This window comes from Thunnus albacares, chromosome 19 (genome assembly GCF_914725855.1).
Source record: "Thunnus albacares chromosome 19, fThuAlb1.1, whole genome shotgun sequence".
NCBI classification, from domain to species: Eukaryota; Metazoa; Chordata; class Actinopteri; order Scombriformes; family Scombridae; genus Thunnus; species Thunnus albacares.
In genome coordinates, this window is record NC_058124.1 from 7,003,237 (window position 1) to 7,025,828 (window position 22,592).

The 22,592-nt window shown below is 38.6% G+C and overlaps 1 protein-coding gene across 1 annotated transcript; it reads right to left on the bottom strand.

Annotated features, from left to right (window-relative positions):
* Positions 1-1,956: 1,956 nt before the first annotated feature.
* ldlrap1a (low density lipoprotein receptor adaptor protein 1a) lies at positions 1,957-21,725 on the bottom strand. The gene is made up of 9 exons (XM_044335196.1): positions 21,518-21,725; positions 12,032-12,174; positions 11,260-11,372; positions 10,964-11,078; positions 7,486-7,558; positions 7,144-7,239; positions 5,069-5,196; positions 4,796-4,830; positions 1,957-2,967 (listed from the first exon to the last, which is right to left on the bottom strand). The coding sequence occupies exons 1-9, from the start codon at positions 21,600-21,602 to the stop codon at positions 2,823-2,825; spliced, it is 933 nt and encodes a 310-aa protein (XP_044191131.1). The 5' UTR covers positions 21,603-21,725; the 3' UTR covers positions 1,957-2,822.
* Positions 21,726-22,592: the final 867 nt, after the last annotated feature.

Below are 22,592 nucleotides of genomic sequence, written 5' to 3' on the forward strand. Positions count from 1 at the left end.
GAATTAGGCAACTTTCCCAATTCCCATATTATTCTAGGAGGTGATTTTAACTCTGTCTTGAACAAATGAAAGAAGAAAGTCCACACACTGTAGCTCCCTTTTCCCTTAGATGGAGTTTAGTGGGACATCCACAAGTGATGTTTCAAGCTACATGCTCTTCCTTTCTTTTGCACATTGTTTCTTTGGTCCAGCACCTGTTTAAACTCTTTTTTGGATGTGCGTGTGTACCACACTTTTTGAATTCTGTATTGAACCCAGATCTTGATCGCTCCTGTATTTCAACCTCCCATAAGCCCTTCCACTACTCATCAACAATGAAACAATATATGTCAGAATGTGGACTGATGGATATCTGAAGACTACACAACCCAGACAATAGAGAATATTCCTACTATTCCTCATACCACAAAATACACTCTCACATTGACTATTTTCTGATCAACAACTCACTCATGCATAGAGCAAAAGAATCCAACATCCACATTATCATTATTTCAGACCATGCTCCTATCACCCTCAAATTACTAAGAGGAATTCACCCATATTCCCCACATAGATAGTGCTTCAATACCTTACTCCTGAAAGACCGAGATTTTATTAAATACTTTCAACCAGAATGGGCATCCTTTCTAGAAACCAACAGTACCCCTGATATATCGCAAGCACTCTGGGAAACAGCAAAAGCAGTTCTAAGAGGTAGAATAACAACATATTCTATGAACAATTTGGTAATAAAACTGGCAAACTATTGGCTAACTGACTGAAACAACAAACTGAAAAATCTAACATCACATCAATAGAAGATATCTCCGGAAGCACTACACACCCGCATCAGACTGGTTTCATCAAAGGAGGACATTCCTCAGAAAACATGAAGATCATTCAACATAAATCATCTATATAAAACCAAAACTGATACAGAGATTAAACATCCTGCTATTACTCTAGATGCTAAAAAGGTTTTTGACAGGGGAGGCTGACCTTTTTTCTTCAATCCCTTCAAGCGTTTTTGGCTTTGGCTCCTACTTCATCAATTGGATTAAGAGTCAATATAACACACCTTCAGCATTTGTAATCTCTAATGGACAAATATCTTGATAGTCAACCTACACAGAGGTACCGGACAAGGATGCCAATTATCAAAAGATGTGTCTGCAGCTTTCATCATATAATTTTCAGCAGCAGATGAAGTTTGCCCAGTTTTTTAAGACTTTCCATCCATGTTGGCTTTAAGGAATAGTTTGACATTTTGGGAAATGCGTTAATTTGCTTTCTTGCCCAGAGTTAATTGAGAAGATTGACACATGTAAGGCTACATCCAGCAGCTTGTTAGCTTAGCTTAGCATAAAGACTGCAAACAGGGGCAAACAGCTGGCCTGACTCTGTCCATATGTAACAAAATCAGCCTACCAGCTACCTACTTACTCAACCTCACCAATTAGCATGTTATATCTCATTTGATTAATCTCTACAAAAAAACAAGCTGTTAAAACAACAAGTTTTAGTTTAATGTTAGGTAACATGTGGTACTATTTCTTGGCTGGGAGCAGTGACTTTCTGGAGTATCCACTGGTCACATTTGAGGAAGTTAGTGCTCTCAGCCAAGAAATAATCCAGCATACTGCCCCCCACACATAAAACCACAATGTGTTGTTTTTACAGTATGTTTTTGTACTGCTTACCTTATTTTTGGACAGAGCCAGGCTAGCTCTTTCCAGTTTTCTTTGCTAAACTAAACTAATCTAAGCTGAGCAAAGCAGTTTTTTCAAAATGTCAAACTATTTCTTACAATCTACATTTGAAAATCCAGTCTTAACCTTTGAAATGACAGAAAGTTCCACAACAGCTACTAAATGGACCTTGTGGTGAAACTTCAACAGTACATTCCTTCTTCATATTCGACATACTGCTGGTATGTGACTCCAGGCATTGTAATCTTAATAAATTACATGAATATAACAAAGATTCATTTTTTTATTCATGAATATATTTTAATTCTGTATAATGCTGGTAGATTATAGTGTACATTGAAATGGTCACAATGGTATGTGAACATATCTGGGCTTCATTCAAGAGAGCACTGTTACACTGCAGTGAAGTAGTAACGCCTGTAACATGTCTTGAATAAGCTGGGGTAAAGATTTCATATAAATACAATTAGATTGTTTTATGTCTAAAATCTGATAATCAATCTTCAGTTTACATCCAAGGCGGTGCTAGTGCCAAATCCTCACTGCTATTTGAGCAATCACTCTTTTTTTTTTTTTTTTTTTTAACTTAAAGATATAGTGTAGCTGATTGTCCTGCTGTTGTTAAAGGCCTGTTGATACAGTCTGTACATCAGTTTGTATTAAATCCTACTCTTGTCTTCATCCATAAAAAAAATAATTATAAAACTATAAATTATAACTAGACAGATATACAAAACACTGATTATGATACCAAAACTACTGAAACAGAAATTAAAGTAAACAAAAGGACAACAAATGCTGACATAAGTTGACTGAGTGAACATATGTTTGTAGGGATGTTTGCAGTGTAATAACAGGAGAGATGTAGTAACCTTAAGGAATGCTATTATTGCTTTGGTGTGCAGGGCCAGCAGCCCGTGCTAGTTCCACAAAGAGGGAAGCATTGTCCATGTGAAGAGTGCAACAACAAGGTGAAGAGGCCAAACTTGATCTCACAGTTCTACACTGATTCCCTTATGGACTTACTGTAGCCTCATCTAAACACACAGTGATGCCTTGTTAATTCATAGGAAGACGTAAAGACACCCCTCCTCCCCTTAATTGTTGTCTCTCTCTGATATGTGGTGGTGGTCAGAAGCTGAAGATATCATCTCCAAACGGGCTGAGGCTGTTGGGAGTGTTTCCATTGGTGCTGTCCCAGTCGGGTTCAGTGAGCCAGTCTTGGGGCGTCACCCCAATGTCCAGGACCTGGGGGTTAGTACGCGACACTGCCAGTCTGAGGAGACAAATAAATAATTCTAAACTTTAAAAGAATAAGGCTGATTTTATTCCATTTTTTGCTGTCAAATAATCCCACAAAAAACATTTTGTGACCCAGCATTAGTTCCTACTTAAAATCTATAAAAATAGCTCATAAATATGTTTTTTTTTTTTTTAACAAATTCAGTGCACTAGTTACTATCTGCACTCAAAATAAACTACAGTGCCTATGTTCACCGAGGCAATCAATTCATTGTTGATATTGGTCTATTCATGTGATTTTTTTGCAAAAAGATAAAGAACATCACCTGCTCTATCCTTAAAGAACAGCAGAATAATGTTATAATGACTATAGGACTGAGAGGAGGCCTAAATAATGAACATGTTTTACTCTGCACAATATCAAAAACCTTTCTAGGGAAGGTGTTATTAAAATGTTTTACAAAAAGAAACCAAGGATTTCTTATGACCAATTCAGCTTTTTGGCTACATGAGAATTCATAATGCACATGTCTGGGAGTCTAATCATGATGTTTATTATACAGATTTGAGAAATTCTCAAAACTGGCATATTTGTCCAATTGACTGCACTTGTTTGGTTTGAGGAGAAAAATAAAGCTAAAGCTAAAAATGGAACAAGAAATTCATTTTCTTAGAAGTCCAGCAAGCTGATTAACTAGTTTATCTAGATAATAGCATACAGGCCTGATTAACTACATTTTTTAGAAAGTAACAGGAAAGCTTGATGTCTTTCTGTACCTACAGTACTTCTTCCCCAACCTCTACTTCTTTCCTGGACATCAGGTTTATCTGTTGCTCCTTAGCTCCTCCCATTGATGTTTAGGTCAGCTACTGATTGTAATATTGCCTCTACAGCAGCTCAGCCTCCCAGACATGTTTATATAACCAAAACCTTGATTTGTTCCCATTTATGTCCCTTGCTTTGGCTTCAAACAGGCTTTCTCTTGGGGATAATAATGTATACAAATCTGGGTGAAGGTCATCAGGATTACTTCAGCTTACTCGAGTCGCATGGGATAAATGGTGTGATCTGTGACCCACTGCTCCACAAACACAAAAATTGCACAACAAAGCCCTCTCTGTGAAGTGGAGTCACGTTATTCCCACTGCTTCAGACCATTCAGACAAACACAGACTACTGTATATCTCACAGAAATGGTTATCAGAAAAAAAGAAATTTATGGTGAGGATGAGATGGGTAGAGATGACGACATTTTTCACTTTAACTGAAATTCAATACTTCTTTTCTGAACCCAGTCAACAATTATTCAATCTGGGAGGGAATAAAAGACACAGGAAGCTATTTCACACTATTGATACCAGCCAAGACTTACATGACTGAACTGTGAAACTGTTGTTGGGTTGATTATATGATGGTATGGATTAAGGTTAGGTTAGTAATTATGACTACTACACTAAGTAAGGCTTGGAACAGTTGATAGTAGCACTCAACTTTACCTGGAAATGAACCATAGCTATCCAGAGCACAGCTGGAGACACAAACAAATAAATTGAGGACAGTTTAAAGCTCTGCTGTCAAACCAAATGATTTCTCATTGATCATACTGACAATCTTCCCCCCCCAAATATTTCCTCATTTTCTATATAATCAGAAACTGGAGGATTTGCAGTGTGCAGTACACACAAATCATCAGTGAGTGGCACTGTAGAGCTAAGCAGCATAAGAATAAACTACCATACACTGTAGAATTTCAAAAGGCAGATTTTGGTGATGAGGGATTTTATGTCAAACAAGCAGCAAGGAGAATCAATGAGGATTAATTTCACATAATAGCAGAAATATTTGTAAAAAAATATCTCACTTGGAGAAGGCTTCATCCAAACCATCTTCTATTTCCTGCAAGGAAAAAAAAAGAATCTTGGCTTAATACACCCTCGGGAAATAGAGAATGTTGTAACAATGTCAAGTCGTTCTTATATACAGTATAAGACTCATTGTGGTTGCCTGTAAGCAGAAGCTGGCTAATCACTGAAAACAGTGCTTTAAGAAACAACCAACATTTTTTAAGACCTCTAAAACTGACTGAATTCCAATTTTATATTTAGCAGCATAGAGCAAGAGGTGAAGATCTTACCCAGGCAGGGTTGTTGTTGGTCTCAGAAGGCCTGTGGTTGTCCAGCTGATCCTCCTCTACATTCCCGTTGGTCTCCACTACCACGTTCACACTGTCCTCAAAGTCCAGCAGGTTGTCTGTGGCAACATCTTGTGAGGAAGAGGGACAATCCATTAGTGTTTTAGTTTACACAGATGATCTGTGTATACTAAAAGTAAAAGAAGCTGTGTGCGAGATTAAAAGTCTGTAGCTATGCTAGAGGCTGTATAGCTCATCACATGCAAGAAAACATACTTCTTTTTTTTTTTTTTTTTTACCACTACTGGTGTAAAAATGTTAAGGGGACATATTGTAGGAAGGGAGATTTCCATTTCTTTTTGATTATAAAGCAGGTCTAGGTGCTCTATAAATACTGTTAAAGTATCAAAATGCTCAGTCCACGGAGAAGTGCACAGTCAATATTCAGAAACTGTGCCTTTAAACCAGCCGTTTGGACTTCTGTAAGGTTGTGATGTCACAACTATACGCTCAGCGTTTCTCCTACTGGGACCCCCTGCCCCTCCTGAAAAAAACAAAAATGTTTATTTATGTTATTTGTCTAATTTATGTGCACTTGTTTAATCTCAGCATGAGAGTTTCCGCTACTTTTTGCTGTAATTTATGGTCATGCTAGTTTCTCTCCTCTCCTCTGCTCTCTGTGTGCTACAATCCATTACCTGTGGTTGGCCTGGGTGTGTGTGACTCAGAAAAAAGTCAGCAAATCAGAAGAGAGGGACACTGAGCAGACACAAAACAGCCTGTTTCAGGCAGATTGAGAGAGAGGGATTGCATCTATGGCTTGTACAGCTGTAACTAGGTGCTTTTGTTGCCCTGGCACCCAGACTTTGGAACAATCTCCCCACTTCCATCAGATCAGCTGAATCTGTTGACTGTTTCAAAAAAAAAAAAAAAAACGCCTAAAAACCTACTTTTTTTAGAATGGCTTTCTCATAACATTTCATAAATTCAAGTGTGTGCTCTGGGTGATGACTGCTATGCTTGCTGTGTTCGTATGTGTGAGATGTCTGTATGTGTTCTTGAATGTGTCTTTCACGGTTTTTGTGTCCTATTTTCTTTGTGTCCCAATGTCAGTGTTATATAAATAAAGTTTTACTTACCTACTTACTTACTTTTTGACCACAAAAGCAAGCAAATGTTTATGAATAGACCATGAAAATGAAAATATTAAACTGGGAAAGGGGCATAATATGATCTCTGTAAATTTGGCCACAGGGCTCTTCCAGAAGAAAGGTGCTAAATCAAAAAGGTTTCATCCCAACCCTTAAGTTTTTTTTTCATGCATGTATGAAATACTAGAGAAATATATTCACAACTGCATTGTTTATTTTTATTGATCTATTTAATTATTCTTGGTTTCTTTTCTGCAGCCATGGTGTTAGAGGTATGAGGGTAGGTGGGTACTGGCACTGGGTCTGTGTTTTTGTTGATAATTTGCTGCACTTTAAGGTTTTTGATGTCCATAATGTAAATGTCTAAGACAAGAAATGTTAGCAGATTTTGTCTCTATATTTGTAAGGATTGTGTGTAAGTGTTCAATTATGGATTGTACATTGTCTGTATGAGTGCTTTTAAATCTTTTTAACGTTTGGTCCCTGTGTCCCCACCCCATAGATGGGCATTAAATTAAGGAAGGTCACAGAACAAAAAATACCCGCTTTGTCAGGTTTAAATTGTAAGAGTTAACTCAGCTTTCCTGGCTAAGCTGTACATAGATTCAGCTTTACTTTGAACTGAATGCTAACATTAACATGGTAATGTAGCAAGTTAACACAGCTGTCATAATACAAAACATGTCCTTATAAGCGAAGTTATAACTGTTAAGAAATACTGTACATGAACAAACACTTAAAAATGTCCTTACATCTGCTTACAATTATATTATAGTTGGTAATGAACCTTTATTAAATGTTTATATATGGCTTATAAATGCAAAATTGGGGGACTTAAAGTACAATGTTAACAAATAATTCAATGACAAAGGAAAAGAAAAAAAAAGTCAATGTGGCTCAAACTTTTTTGTTTGTCTAGGTTCTTACCTGTCCCTTTCAGGCTCCCCAAGCTGTTGGATCTCTCTGAATGGGAACTACTGCTGGCCTCTCCAGCTGAACCTGACTTGACTCTCTTCCCTTTCTCTAGAATAGAGAAGAGATGTACAAAGACATAACACAAGCAGGTCAAGACCCGTTCACAGCCGATATCTATGTCCTTGATACATCAAGGCTGATTCAGTACAAACAGCAGTGTCAGACACCGATAAAAACAACTCCTCCATAGATTGTACTTGTGTCTGTGTGTGTGTGTGTTTGGGTGGGTGGGGGTGTTAGAGATAGTGTGTGTGTCATTTCCAGGACTGGAAGAGTGAAGAGTGTGATTCCTACCTTCTTTGGCCACTTGCCAGAGTTCAAAAGCTACTGTGAAGGCCTGGGCCACTGTCAAAGCTACAGCCTGAGCCTGGAGGACAGGAGAAAAATACACTTTGTAACAGATCACAGCAGACAGGAATTTCATTACATCACCTGCTTACAGTTTTTCTCCAATAATTTCAAGCACTTCTGTCATATGTGTGCAAAGTCTACAAATGAAGTGATCACATCTTCAAATCCATTCACTAACTCTTAGTGGTTTCTGGTGCTTTTCACATAATGAAAACATGGTTTGCAAAAACACGAGCAGACATTGAGTGCACTTGTTGTGCTGACAGTATTGCCAGTTTTTGGTTCATTTACTGTGTGAAAGTATACAAAAGTCCAAAACATTTGGCTCTACAATAAATCTTACATATAAAAAGGACACAACAGGATGTTTGCTAAAAAGAATGGATGAAAAGAGAGTAGGAAAAGCATGTATTTCAAAACAAAAAAAAGAAGTGTTTTTGGTTGCTTTTGTTGGGGGTTTTTTTGCGTTGGAAAATGTACATTTTACAAATGTATAAATGTATATATTTTCAGCAGTAAATGTACTGCCTGAAATTTTTTGTTTATTTTATTTTCAGTCTTGTATCCCCACTGAATGACTGCATGTGTGAACTTATGATTTGATGGATGGTAGTAAAAATGATGATAAACGATAGTGAGGAGTATTTTTTTTAATCACCATATTGCAATTTTGATGATTATATGAAGAGTTTCGAGAACACAATCATCTTTTGGAGCACACATTTGCTCTTTTGCAAATGGAAACACAATTTTGGTGTTTGTTTCAAATATTCTCAAAGCTGCACTTTTGTTTCTTTTTTACGATCAGCAATTTGTTAGTTAGTTGAGCACTGACAGAGTATACAAAATGTTGATCTTCCATTTTATATACACAATTTTAGCATATATGAGTGCCCATACTGTAATAATGGCAGACCAGTTGATGGAATATTATCAATCAAAAGCAAATATAAACCATCAAAGAATCAAAGATAAATTTAAAAAAAACAAAAAACAAAAAAAACCAACAGCAACCACAGCAACAACAGAAAAAAAAGTTGAGCAGTTGTATAAACTATAAATAATAATTGCAGGTAAAAATAATGAATACAAGCACAAAATTATGTTTGCCAGCGGAAATCAACGCCCGGACTTTAAGAACCATTTATATGATCAAGGGACTTTTGCCATGTCTTTACATACGTGTTTACTTAATGTGCCTGTAGGAGAGTCTCTCATAAGAGACATTTTCTCCAAATGTATGCAATAGAAAAAAAATAATTTGAATGTATCTTCAGAGTTTTATTATTATATAAATCTATAAATTACCCACCGTTGTAATACCACAATATAACCAAAGCCTCCATATAAAATGAGGAATTACTAATACAGAGTTTATGGTTTGACCACAAACTTGGTGAGGTATTAAATATGGACTGAAGTTATAATCTGCCTTGATACTCTGTCCCACACCCACTTCAGACATGTGATAATTGGATGTAATTTAAATTCACTGGATCAGGCAGTTGAGAGGTAGCTGACTGGAGGAAGAGGATTACATGTATGGCTCTCTATGTTATACCATGGTGGCGCTCATTCAAGGGGAAGCGTCCACTGGGCCAGATGTCTCAGGCAAAAAGCATAACAATACAGTAAAAGATTTGGTAGTCCAAGCCCTCCTTGGTCAATAGGCTTTTGTAATTTACTCATACTAAGATGAGGTAGTTTGCCAGTGCACAGGAACTTGCAAAGTTTCTCAAATTTTCGAAAATAGTGTAATGGGACTGAGATCGGGAGATCTTGAAGAATATAACTGAACTTTGGAAGGGTATTCATTTTAATGACATTAGCTTTCCCCATAATGATAAAGTGGTGACCACCTTTCAATATCTGTGCTAAAACTCTAGATGAGGTTCTGTATTAACTTTAATCAAATCTGATAATTTAGGTGGAAACAAGACTCCCTTCTGTGATTCCCTTCTGTGGCCACTGAAAGCCTACAAGAAAAAGTCTTTGGACAGTATGATATCAAAGGTAGGGCTTCACTCTTGGACCAATTTACCTTGTACCCTGATAATTTGTAGAAAGAATCAATAGTTTCTAGGAGAGATTTTATTGACACTTGAAGGTCCAATATAAAGACCAGTACGTCATCGGCATATAGCATTCATTTATAAATAGTTGAGCCAATAGTAATTTCTGACATGTTTGAATTCTGACTAATAGCAATTGCTAAAGGTTCCAATGCAATGGCAAAAAGAAGTGGGGGGAGAGGGCACCCCTGTCATGTTCTTCATACCAGGTTGAAGTATGATTAAATGTCACCATTTGTAAAAACAGTTGCTTTGGGAAGATAGTAAAAAGGTATTGCCAAATCCAAAAGGCTTTTAAAGTCAAGAACAGGTACTGCCACTCCACTCTGTTAAATGCCTTTTCAGCATCTAGAGAGAGGGCAGCCATAGGATTCTGTTTCTCTCACACATGTCACATAATATTAATAAATCTTCTAATATTGTCAGCCTAATTATGCATACGAATAAACCCAACCTGGTCTGGCTGAACCAAGGATGCAACAACCTGTTCCAACCTTTTAGCCAAAATTTTGGCCAATATATTTGCATCACAATTTATCAGGGATATTATTCTATAACTCTGACAGACTGTTGGATCCTTATTTTTTTAAGTGTCAAAGTTATGAGTGCCTGATTCATTGTAGGTAGCAGAGTCCCTCCGAAACATGTCAACATAGACATCAGCTAGACATGGCATTAACTGTGCCGTAATTGAATGTATAAAGCCATTACACTAGGTAATCTAAACATTTAAGTACACGCTGTGCCGAGTAACGGTGATCTACCATTTATCAGTTTCATGGAGATTGATAGTAAAGGGCCAATTAGAGAAGTGGACAATGCAAGTTATTTTCAACATTCATATCAAAGTTGCCAGTGCTGGGACTGGAGGGCTGCTATAGTAGAGGACAGCAAGAGGTCATCAGCATGATCTCAGGAGCCAGGATGAGAGAGAAGCAAGTATTAAGGAAGGAGGGGTGTTATCATGTTATCCTGGGAGAAAAAGGGATAAGCATGGAAGCAGGTAAGATGAGAGGAAAAGTGCCCTTCTGTTTTTCAACACACAGGAAGACACAGGAAGATGACAGATGGCTTGAGGAGCTTGGCTTCTAGGGTTTCCTCTTCAGGATGGGGGGTGAGGTGCAGGGAAAGCTATGGTGTCAGAAATGCACTAAGAGGAGCACAGTTACAGGATAAATGATGACATGCTTACATCCCCTTAAATGACAGAGAAAAGGGCTGTAAATTCAGCAAGTTAGAAATGCATAGAGAGCTAATCATGACTGAATTAAAATCACTTCACTGTATCCCTATTAATCTTCATCTTTAATATAACATAAAAACACTGATCCTGTAGTCACACTACTTACCACTTTCCTCTTGGAGCAGAGGTAGGCGTGGCACTCCAGGGTCCCATTGAGGGTGTTTTGAGCGATATAAGCAAACACTTTATCATGCAGTTTGTCCACTGTGCAGTAGGATATTCTGCAGGCCAGAGGTGACAGGTTAGACACATAACATACAAAGGTGTCAAGCACAGTGTTCACAAGGTAAGTGGGTCACGTGCCACGCCAACTACACTGAAATGCACACATTGACTTGCAGGTAGCAGCTTCATGAGTGCAACACCACAGGAAAATGGTATTATGTGCTGCTTTGCACACACCTGTATATGGAGACATTTTCCAGGAGTTTATTGGTCAAGCTGTCGTACAGGACTATTCCCTGAGGAGAAACCTTGAGAGCAACCTTCTGAGGCTTCTTCCCACCGGCTTTAGCCTGTTACACGGAAACAAATGTAAAGAGAAGAAAATGGGTGAATAGCATGTTAGTATGTTGAACTAAGGGAAACTGGTACAATTCATAAAGTAATAAAAGTAATAAAAGTAAAATTTAAGACATTTATCATATTGACATTATGACATTATGAAATCCACAGGGGGGACAAATATACCTTATTCATTAATAACTTGGGCTTAACTGTCATAATGGCTAAAACAGCAAAACAGTAAAACAACAGCAGAAACATTTGTAAAACATTTTTGCTGTTGCAACAGAGTTCAAGGAAAGCTATTACTTTTAACTAAAAGATGATATGGCTCTATATGAGTTAGGATATTCTGCAAGCATGATGCTTATTAAACATATGTAAAACCATCAAATGAGTTTCCAGATGTGATTTTCAGGATAAATACAAGCTGTCCTGAAAAAGTATTGATTTTCCAAGAGGTGAGTTGATGCAACAATGGCAACCAGTTTTGTGCAAAAAAAAAAAAAAAAAAAAAAAAAAAAAAAAAAAAAATAAAAGCAGGTATAGTGCTTTTTAGGACAACTGTATAAAATTGTATGTAAAAAGTAATTAAAGCATCAGTAACAAATGAATATTATGGTGTTGACTGAAAGACATTGACATCCTGAGGGACACTGTCAGCACTCACTGTGGCGACAATTCTCTTTACTGCTGCTGCTGATAGCTCCTCTCCCTTGGGCTGGTCCACGAGGGTCATGCCGAGGTGACGAAGGTTAAAAGTCATGCCCTCTAAGATGGTCTCTCTTGTGTCAGTCCAGTTTTCTGGAAGCTCTGCAGACAAAAAAAACAGCAACATTTCTTTCATAGGTCTTTTTATCAGGGATGGGCATGAGTACCAAGTACTCAATGTGGACGTCAGTGTTTGTTCAATGTATAGAGTAATTGCATTTTTTTTGCTTTGTTTCAATAAATAAATAAATAAAAATACACATACATACACACACACACACATACACACTAAAAGGAAAAATATAGTAATAGTAACAGAAAAAATAGGTCCAGAAATAACAAAAAATAAAAGAAAGAAAGAAACAAAAAAATGGTAGCTACTCAGAGATTACTGTAGTGGGTTTCTCAAAATATGTCATGAAGAAGGGGCGCCACACTTTGTAAAATGTACTCTCTGTTCCCTGGGTAGTATAACAGATTTTCTCTAGATACATGCAGGACATAATGTCTCTAATCCAGTGTGAGTGGGAAGGAGGGGCAGAATCCTTCCACTTAAGTAAGATAGCTCATTGTGCCAGTAAATAAGTAAAAGCCAACATGTTCAGTTTTACTTTAGTCAAATCCAAGTCTGGAGCAATGCCAAAAATAGCACTCAGAGAATTTGGCTCAATTTGGTGGCGACGGGTTTCTGAGACAGAATGAAAGTCTGTTGTTAAAAATTTACCTAAAAAGGGACATGTCCAGTACATGTGAAGGAGTGAGGCAGGTGCACTTTCACACGAATCACATGTAGGGTCAACATCAGGGTACATTCGAGCTAATTTGCTTTTAGATATGTGGATGCGATGGACTACTTTAAAGTGCAAAACTGCATGTTGTGCGCACATGGAAGAGGAGTTTATCTGATTAAGGATTGAGTCCCATGTGTCTTCTGTAAAATGTAGAATTTATGCCCTGTTCCCAAGCAGTTCTTATAGCCACCATTGAGGGGCAGTATAGTTTTGAAATAAGGTTGTAAAGGTTAAACATAAACATAATACCTTTTTAATGTGGGATTGACAGAGAGAAATAAGTCACCTGGACTGACTGGGGCTTTACGAGGAAACTGGGATATTAAACACATTATGTAATGCCTAACTTGTAAAAAGCTAAAAAAGTGTGTGTTGGCGATACCAAAGTTTTCTGTCAATTGAGAAAAACAAGCAAAGTGATTATAAATAAATAGAACACCAAAGTATTTCAAGCCTTTTTTGTGCAAAATCTGAAATACGCTATCAGCCTTTGAGGGAGCAAATAGATGATTTTCCATGACATTTAAGTCTACTGTACAATCTGAAGTATATAAATTTGAGTAAAAGGCTCTAAAATTCCCAGTGCTGACTTTGTGATCCGATGTTATATACTCATTATCTGTCCGTGCTCCAGAAATAAGTTGCTCTCAACACATGCAGTTGATTAGCCAGGAGTTTGCCTGCCTTTTCATTCTTCATGTTCATAAAAATTACTTCTGCTCTGAATTAATTGACTTTCAACTTGGTGAGAGGAAAGAAGGTTTAAATTCTGTCTGGAGTTTCAAACGTTCCTTGTAAAGTTCAGAGGAGGGGGAATTTGCATATTGTTCATCAATGTTTAAAATCTGACAATTTCAGTTTGTTTCTGCTTTGAACAGTTCTTTTTATATGCTGCGGATGATATATTTTCACTTATTAAATGTGCTTTCATGGCCTCGCAAACTGTTTTATTGGACACATCCAGTGTTTTATTGATGCTTAAAAAGGTTTTAGAGATGTGTGTAAGAAAACTCAGCTGTGAACAGCAATAGACTAGTCTCCAATGCTTTCTTGCATACTTAGCATCTGGAGAGGCCAGTAGAAGAACAATGGGTGAGCAATCTGAAACAATAACACTTCTGTAACTGCATCATTTAAGGTTCGAAGTTAATGAATTATCTACAAAAAAATAATCTATTCAAGTACAGGTGTGGTGGACGTGGGACAAGAAAGAGTATTCTCTTCCTGTAGGGTATAAAAACCGCCATGGATCAGAAAGGCTAAAATTGTAAAGAAATGATTTGCTGCAGGAGTGGTCTAACACTGCATCCAAGTAACAACTGAAATCCCCTCTCTATTGTTAAGTTTGTCTGAAACAATAATAAAACGTCCATTTTTATCTGATATAATGTTAGAGGGCTCAAAAGGAATGTTTATTTGTTTGTTGTTTTTTTTAAATCTCCGCATATCTGATACAAACAACAATTTGTCAGCTGTCCCCCAATTAATCCAAAACCCCAATGGCACATATTGCTCTAAACAGCAAATTCAGAAAGACCCCTCTGGTCTTCTAACAAACATTCCAAGAATTTACTTCCTATCTGTAAGATTTCCCACAGTTCACCCTATAAAAACAGGATGACATAAGCTGAACAACTAAATACACCCAATGACCAATAACATTGAATCGCAGGTTAACTTGAATTCTCCCTAAAAACATTGCACCTTTAACTTCAATGATTTCCCCGAGTTAGGAGGCTCACCAAAAAACAAACAAACAAAAAAAAACAACATTAATTTTTGCTTTAACTTGAAATAATCAAAATAAGACATGGAGAGAAAAACACGACAGCAAGCCCAGCAGGCCAATTTGAGATAATCAGGACATTTGTTCACAGTTATTTACTCACAGATATCAGATTGTCCATCTTGGCACGGCTAGAATGTCACTAATCGTGTGCCATTGCTTAGTATTTATGATGGAATGGATGGGCTCTCCCCTGAGTTCTGGATGAAGTTGGTACTTTAGAAACGGATAATAACCACCTCTTCCTACCACTCTGGAGAGTGCCGTGCAGCTTGGCCCGGAAATGGAGAGAAGGTCAGAGTCCTCTTTCATAGATTTCAGCCATGACATTCCTGTAATCATCCTGCTTCTTCAAAACATCTGCACTGTAGTCCTCATGAAATTGGAGCTTGTGGCCACAGTACAAGTCCTTTATCTGATATCGAAGCAGATGATAACGGGACACGGCCTGTCCTGAGGGCCAGGTTTGGGTGCAAGACTGGGGAGGGCTCTGTCCAGCTCCATCGGGGGGGGGGGGGGGGGGGGGGGGGGGGGGGAGTACTTGACTGCCGAAGACATCGACAGGAAGCTGAGAGAAGAAGGCAGTGGGCGTGCACCCTCAACTAACTCTGGTAAGCCCATAATACGTATGTTCTTTCTCCTACTTCGCCCCTCCAAATCGGAGAGTTTATCGCAGCATGTAGCCTCAAGTTAGAGTCGAGATCAGTTATACGCTGTCCCTGGCCTGAGACTACAGCTTGGATCTTGTCCAGCTTGGTGTCCAGATTTGCAAACAACGTCTTAAAGTCAGTGGTTGGTGCTGCTCTGTGCTGTTCAAGCAGATCCGATGCCTTTTCTGAGCTAGACAACTACATGCCTACTCCATTCTCTGCAACCCGGAGGTTCCCAAAAAACATTTCTGAGAAAAGTGGGTCAATTAATTGATCAACAGGAAACGTTCTCGTTGTACCCATTCCTCTAGTTGAAAACAGCAAATATTTGAGATGAGATGCGAAGATTTGCCTGCATTTCCCGCCTATTTTATGTTCCAAAATAAATAACATTAGTCGTGAGAACATTTAAAGAGCTTGAGAAAAACACAAATCAGAGGAAATGTAAACAGCCTACGTTGTACTTAAAGTTGAGCCATTTCATCTGCTCCCTGAAGTGGAGAGGGAAAACAGGGTATCTAGGTCAGAGGTACTGTCGATGTAAAGTAAATATTTCAACTCCAAAAACAACTTATAGGGCTCAACAATAAACTTAGGAGCAAGTATACATGGACTCTGACATACTGTGATAAGAGGAAAAGTGGTTTTCCTTTTTAGAAAGCAACACAACAGATCTCTCCAAAATAAGGCCGCAGATGTTTCTCCAAAAGTGCATTCCTGTCTCAACTTTTGTGTTCACTTTCACAGAAATAAAACAATAGCACACTGAAAAAGAATGAGGAGTATAAAAACTGTAACTGCTGAAGGAACAGCTGCTACCTCCATGTGGTTTCTTATCAGTTTTGTCTGGTGCCGGCTGGCCCTGACCCTCTAACTGTGTTTACAGAGATTTCCTCAGAGAATGAAAAGGAGGGGAGAGGGGTTAGGAAAGGCAAGAGCAGAAAAACATCACCATTACCTAGAAATTCATCCTCCTAGCATTCGCCTCCGCTGGGATGCAGTGCATACCACATACTCATGCAGACACATGTTCACAGACACACACGTGCAGACACACTGCAAATGAAGGAGGTTTTTAAAAGGCTGATGGGGGATTGGAGCTGCTGAAATGAAAACATTATTTTGAGGGCCATAATCAATTATATTAAAAGTATTGACATTTTTATGCCAAAACATTTTCAACAAAATGAAACAGCCTTTACACATCTGAATGAAAACCCCCCGTTGCAGAAATGGAACTAAATTTAAAACCTGCGTTATAATTTTAGGATGCCACATGCTTAACAAATTCCAGCTTAACACATGCAAGATGTCCTTCTGCACTTTTCTGTGAAAGCCCTGAGGGACAGCTACATCACAACAAGACTTAAAAAGTCTACAGCCATACTAACAACTCTGTGAGGCTTTACTTAGGAACAGCAGTGCTTTTAGCTAAATGTCAGCATGCAAATATGCTGACGTTTAGCAGGTATACGCATCATTGTGTTCAACACCATAGTTTAGTGTGTTACCATGCCAACACTTGGTAATAAGCACAAAACACAAAATGGAAATGCTGTTAGTTTCATGGGTATTTGGTCACAAAAAAAAGTATCAGACAAATATGAATTTTGACCTGATGTAGGCACTAGATGAAAAGGTAGGGGGTCACTAAAATTGTTACAATTCATCCTGAGGGGGACATGAATATCTGTACCAAGTTTTGTGACAATCCATCTAACAGTTGTTGAGACATTTGGCTCAAAGCCATAAGTGTAAACCTCATAGAGGCACTGCAGAAAAAGTGAGGTGATGAGCAAAGTGAAAGGGATACATCTTCTGAGAACCATGAATGTCTGTACAAGATTTTGTGCCCACACATCTGGTAGATGTTAAGATATTTCATTGGATATATGAAAACTTTGACCTGTTGGTGGCACTTGAAAAAACGTCAGGGGTTCACCAAAGTCATGAGGATTCAACCTCTAGAGACCATGAATATCAGTAAAAAGGTTCATGGCAATCCATCCAATAGTTGTTGAGATATTTCAGTCGGGACCGAAGGGGTGAACTTAGGTCCAGATTACTTTGAAAGTTCCAAGTATATAGGATGAGGAGGGTGAAACCCGGAATTGTTTAAATATATGACATTGTTGTTAGCATTGATATGAATGTTTGTCTACTAGACTTAATTGTTACTTTAAGTGATGTAACACTTGTTGCAGTTAAACAGAATCACTGAACCACATCACTGAGTTAGGCACTGCCAGCAAACACATAACACCAGCACACACTGATGCAACTGAAATCTATCAATTTCATTAGTAAAATTCTAAAAATTACCAATATTCTATGTTGTTGCCTCTTCAACAACATTGCACTTAACAACATGTGGATCAATAAAACTTTCTGCTTGAACCCAAAAGAGTCTCATTCTTTTAACAGCTCTTTAAGACTAACTGAAGCAGGTTTCATGGCAGACTTTTACAGACTGTTCAGTAAAATCCATCCACACTGCACTAAATAGTCAGAAGGAAACCTTCATTGAAGCCAATATCTTATTTTTGGATCAGTTTTGATGAAGACTGTTTTGAAAAAACATCAACAGGCAGTCACCACGTACCAGGCACCACTCAACCACAGAATGCAGAGGGCTTTAGGATCAAAGGTCAACAGCAACACGCGAAAGGAAACAGCTGTGTGCATGTGTGACAACTCAGTCCAACTAAAACTAGGCGTACCTACTGTAAATACAAGTCATCCTCACCATCAGTGAGCAGCAAGAGAAAAATAATTACTGGGTGTGAAAAAAAAATAGATTTTTCTGATGGCAGTGTCTTACAGAAGAGAGAGAGACACGGAGAGAAGTAACAAAAGAGAATAACCTAGCCCTCAGCTTCTTAGTCATCCATCAAACCCAGCAGTGAAGTGTAAGTGTCCATTTCATGCATCAAAGTGTAAAAAAAAAAAAGCTTTTGGTTGGACACTGTGACAAGAAACGTGCTGATCCAAAAGGGCCCAACTGACAGGCAATTCACATCGGGGCTGATTTGTGTGTCTACACCAAACACTGAATCACTGTGGAAACCGCCAACTGTGGCCCTACAACTCAGGATTACTCTACAACTGGGTGCCAAATAACCTTTTTTTTTAAAACCCAATTTTTGCCACCATTTAACTTTTCTTTCAGCTCCACTGAATTACATCCACACAGCTCCAAAACCAGGTTTCAAGGAATCCAAATTCTTTTGAGTGTGGATGTCGGGCTTTCTAGCGATGCAGAAAAATATAAACAAATAAGTGATAACGTGTGTTAGTGCGGAAGTCCCTCCAGACGTAAAGTTAAACAAACATTTCAGAGGCATTTAGCCCCGAGTTCACCCATCAGCCTGTAGCATGAGGCACATAAACAGAACAAAATTCAACTTCTGTAACTGTTGCAATACAAATCAGACACATCTGACTAAGTCACTTGATACAGGAGTGACTGGACCACAATCTCTAAGTTTGTCTATCCCCTTCATAATAATGCAGATACATCCTACAAAGACCTGTGCTTTCACTGTACACAGCCAAATACAACAACCAGTGGTTACGTATTATTATTATTATTATATAAACCCAGCTCTACAATCAGTGTGTGCCTCTATTTCCTCTCATTGATGTTCCTGAGAGAACATGTTTTTTTCTTCCTTTTGATATGGTTAATAAGAAATTTGGAAACCTTTGCTTTTGGACTGAGTGGGTGAAAGAGGAATGTCTGACTACAACTAACTGGGAGTTACATGCGCACAGTTGGTTCTCTTCTCCGATGTCATCACAAGGCGGGGAGGAGGAAAGGAAGACATAACCAGAGCCGAAGCTCAACCAGAGTGCCATATTTTGGTGAAATAACGGCTTCATCATGGGGTAGAAATACCTCCATCCTGGCAGTGATTTGCCTAACTGTGCACAGTGCATGCACCTTCATTTGAGGAGGTCCCTGGAAAAAGTCTCTTTGCTGCAGACAAGCACCCTCTGGCTGGTCCTTGACACTGGCAGTGTGCCGGTGTGGGTCGTCTAGGGCGACCAACACATGGCAGGAAGAGCAGAGAAGCGGGTAAGGAGCTGAGAGGCCCTTGCCATTTCAAATGGGGCAGTGCCCATAGGGTTGAATAGCTTTGTTGTTAAGGTGAACATTAAATGCAAATTCACAGTGTGCAGATATGCAAAGAGGAGTGGTTAAGCCTATTGAGCTCTATTAAAAGGCAATATCAACGTAAAATAGTGCAAGGCTCTACTGGTCAAGGTTTGCTGCGTTCACCTGACGTCCTTGGTCTAAAATCAGTCCCCGAATAGATGGAAATGTAGGCTGATCTCGACTCGGTCCCGTAGGCCAGAGTCAGACCTGGAAGTCTGGCATGGGCGATATGGGTCAGTGCTGGTGAGGAATGTGTGCCCTGCAGCCCAGAGGAGACCCTGTAATCTATACTACAATACACTACTTTTATAACAAGTGGGTCAGTAACTGCATTTACCAAGAGCTTTTAATTCCTCTAACTATCAGAGTAAGAGCCCACTTCAAGTCAAAATGCCTCACTCAAACATCTCAGTCACAACAAACAAGCTGATTCTAAAAGAGGTTTCATTACATTGGCAACAGGGCTGGTTTATGACTTTTACGAGACATAAAATTGGTGATAATCTCTCTAAAAATCAGCAAGTAATACGATACAAGTGTTGCTTCAATATAAAAGCAATGGTGCCGCATGCTCTACGCAGGTATTGTGTATGTCGCTCACAACTATACTTTGATTATTTACTGTTGAGCATTTAAATAGGACACCAAATCAAATTTTATCCATCTTATTAAGAGATCACTTATAGGAATTGTCAGTTGGATTAATTACATTTGGATAGAAAATAGTTGGCCCATGTAACCGCAGCCACTGATGGCTGTGCAGAAGTATCAGCATCAACATCTGCCCCTTATTCACTGACACAGAAATGTCCTGGAAGGAAACATGTGTGCGTGTAAAAGCGTATCTCAAATTCCTAATGCATTGCTATTTTTCCAGGTAAGCTACTAAGGTTACACGCAGTAATAGGGGATGTTTACGTAATCCACTCGGTTTTATCTAATGACCCTATGTTTTATAATGGCTTTTCTGGTGGAATTGAAAATAGAGCAGCTTGAACTCGAGCCCACGGGGGTCATGCACCGACTGACCTGCAGCATTCCTGCCTTGCCCTCTTGGTTACGAGCAGGGAGCTTTCAGGCTCTCTAAGCTCGCCGGTCATTCCGCCAGAACTTTACAGCCAAGATCAAGTGAGATTTAGCTTACAAAGTGGCCCTTGAGTCCCACAATGGGCACCAGAGTGGCCTTAAAAGAGTTTCATGTTAATGTTGCTGTGTGGGCAAGCTTCTGCACTGGTGAAGGGCCCTTGAGCAAGGCACTAAAAATCACTGTAAATTCTAGTCCTGACCCTGACCTCTGCTTTCCTTTAGAGAGAGAGTGGATGGGATGAAGAGGTATTGTGGAGAACTGGGATTATCTACAAAAATAACAAAAGGACAAAGTAAATTATTGCACTGGCCACATCAGGAAAACCGTGCATTAACCTATTTAGGGGTCAATGCAGTAAAAAAAAAAAAAAATGTTTTTCTTAAAAACACATGAAGCAAATATTCCACTGAGGGTGAGTGGAAAAAACCCATGTCGACTGTTTTCTTGTTTCTTTTTGACGGTGCTGTGGTTTACGTTAGTCTGCCTAGCTCCAAAATAACATTTATTTCCGGGAAATTCCTGAAATAGGATAAACCTCATGACAAACAGTTATCCTATCTACACAGGAAAAACATTTACATATTTACCGCAAAACAGTCAGTTAAGAAAACAAAACGGCTTGTTAAGGTAGCATTTTATGTGCATTGTCCCTTTGTCAAACTAACTGTGACGTACCTACGCAAGTTACAGTAAAAAAGATGTCAAACTTCATCTTTGTAACTTTGTTGCGACAGTCGGCAACATTTGTCAACATTTCGATATGTTTGGTTTTTGAGACAAAACTCTAAACTTAGGTAAAGTTAGTTAACAGATATAATATTTACCGACCGTTGGTAATTTTCCTAATTAAGGTAAAATTGGCACAGCGGCAAAAAGTCAACTTCGGCACGATGAAAGTGGGAAATGTAGCAACCAGTTTTAAAACACTCTTCTTCCTACATTTTCCTCGCAAGCTAACACAATTTTCCTTACTTCTGTGTCTGCCGGCAGTCCAGGACTGTTTCGCCATACTTGGGCTCCGGATAATAGCTCTCCCAGCCGACTTAAGGGCATCCATGTCGGTGTTTAAAAGTGCAGAGAGTCGGTGAAGTTTGCTGGTGAGTCTTCCAGGGAAAATGTTGTTGACCAGACTGCTGATGGGGAGGATGGACTTGTGGTGCCTTCCAGTGCTGTCAGAAATCCCGCTATTTAAGAGGTCAGCTCACGTGAATGAGCCCAACAGACAAATAATGCTGCATTCGGGTCACATGGGACATGTGATTTCCTTAGCTTTCAGGTGGTTGTAATAAAAAAAATACCGTTCACACAAGTCAATAAGTTATTCAATTATGTTCTATTATTGTGGATGTTTTTAAGCAAATGTCATCACAGTTTGTGGTCATATCAGAGCTGGATTTTTTTTCCTTGTGTCAAACATTTTGTATCAATGAGTCAGAGTGACCCTTTGTTATAAAAAAAAAACACTGCTGTGGAAGGATTCAATCAGTCTATAAACTTTAGTTATACTGGCTTGGCAGCTTCATATTAGAACACATTCAAGTTTTTTCAACCCAAATTGTTGACAGTTATTTTAGAATGACATTGTTTCCGTACACTTGAATGCAGCATGTGGCAACCCGAATGTTGAGATTAACATTTAGGTATCTACTGTATGACATCAACTAGCCAGAAATTAAAACACAAAAAAGCAGTTTCTAATCTTAATTTGTAATAATGTATGTTTATCTTTTCTTTCTTTAACTTTCAGATGTGACTGACGTGACTTTTGTGAATAATGACAACTTATGACTTATCTTCCTGAAACTCGAAAACAAACAAGTGGAAATAGTCACCTTTAGTTCACATCAATCTATTGTGATAGACTAAAAGCTTGTGTGGTAGCTCTGTGGCTTGAGGATTTCTAAAAATGGCTTACTTTTTTCATTTTGTCTTCTCAACAGCAACCGAATGCAACCTGTCACTGTATTTTTAACTAAGAAATATGTATTCACGAGGAGCACTTGAATGCAGCATCAGGCCAGACTTGAACTACATTCAGCCTCTGATT

Bases quoted from the DNA above. Each gene is read 5' to 3' on its own strand.
- ldlrap1a (XM_044335196.1), bottom strand. From the start codon at position 21,602: ATGGATGCCCTTAAGTCGGCTGGGAGAGCTATTATCCGGAGCCCAAGT. The intron at 5,197-7,143 runs GTAAGAACCTAG...CTTCCTCACAAG, and splicing joins GGGGAGCCTGAAAGGGACAG to ATGTTGCCACAGACAACCTG. The intron at 4,831-5,068 runs GTAAGATCTTCA...TTTTCCTTGCAG, and splicing joins CCAACAACAACCCTGCCTGG to GAAATAGAAGATGGTTTGGA.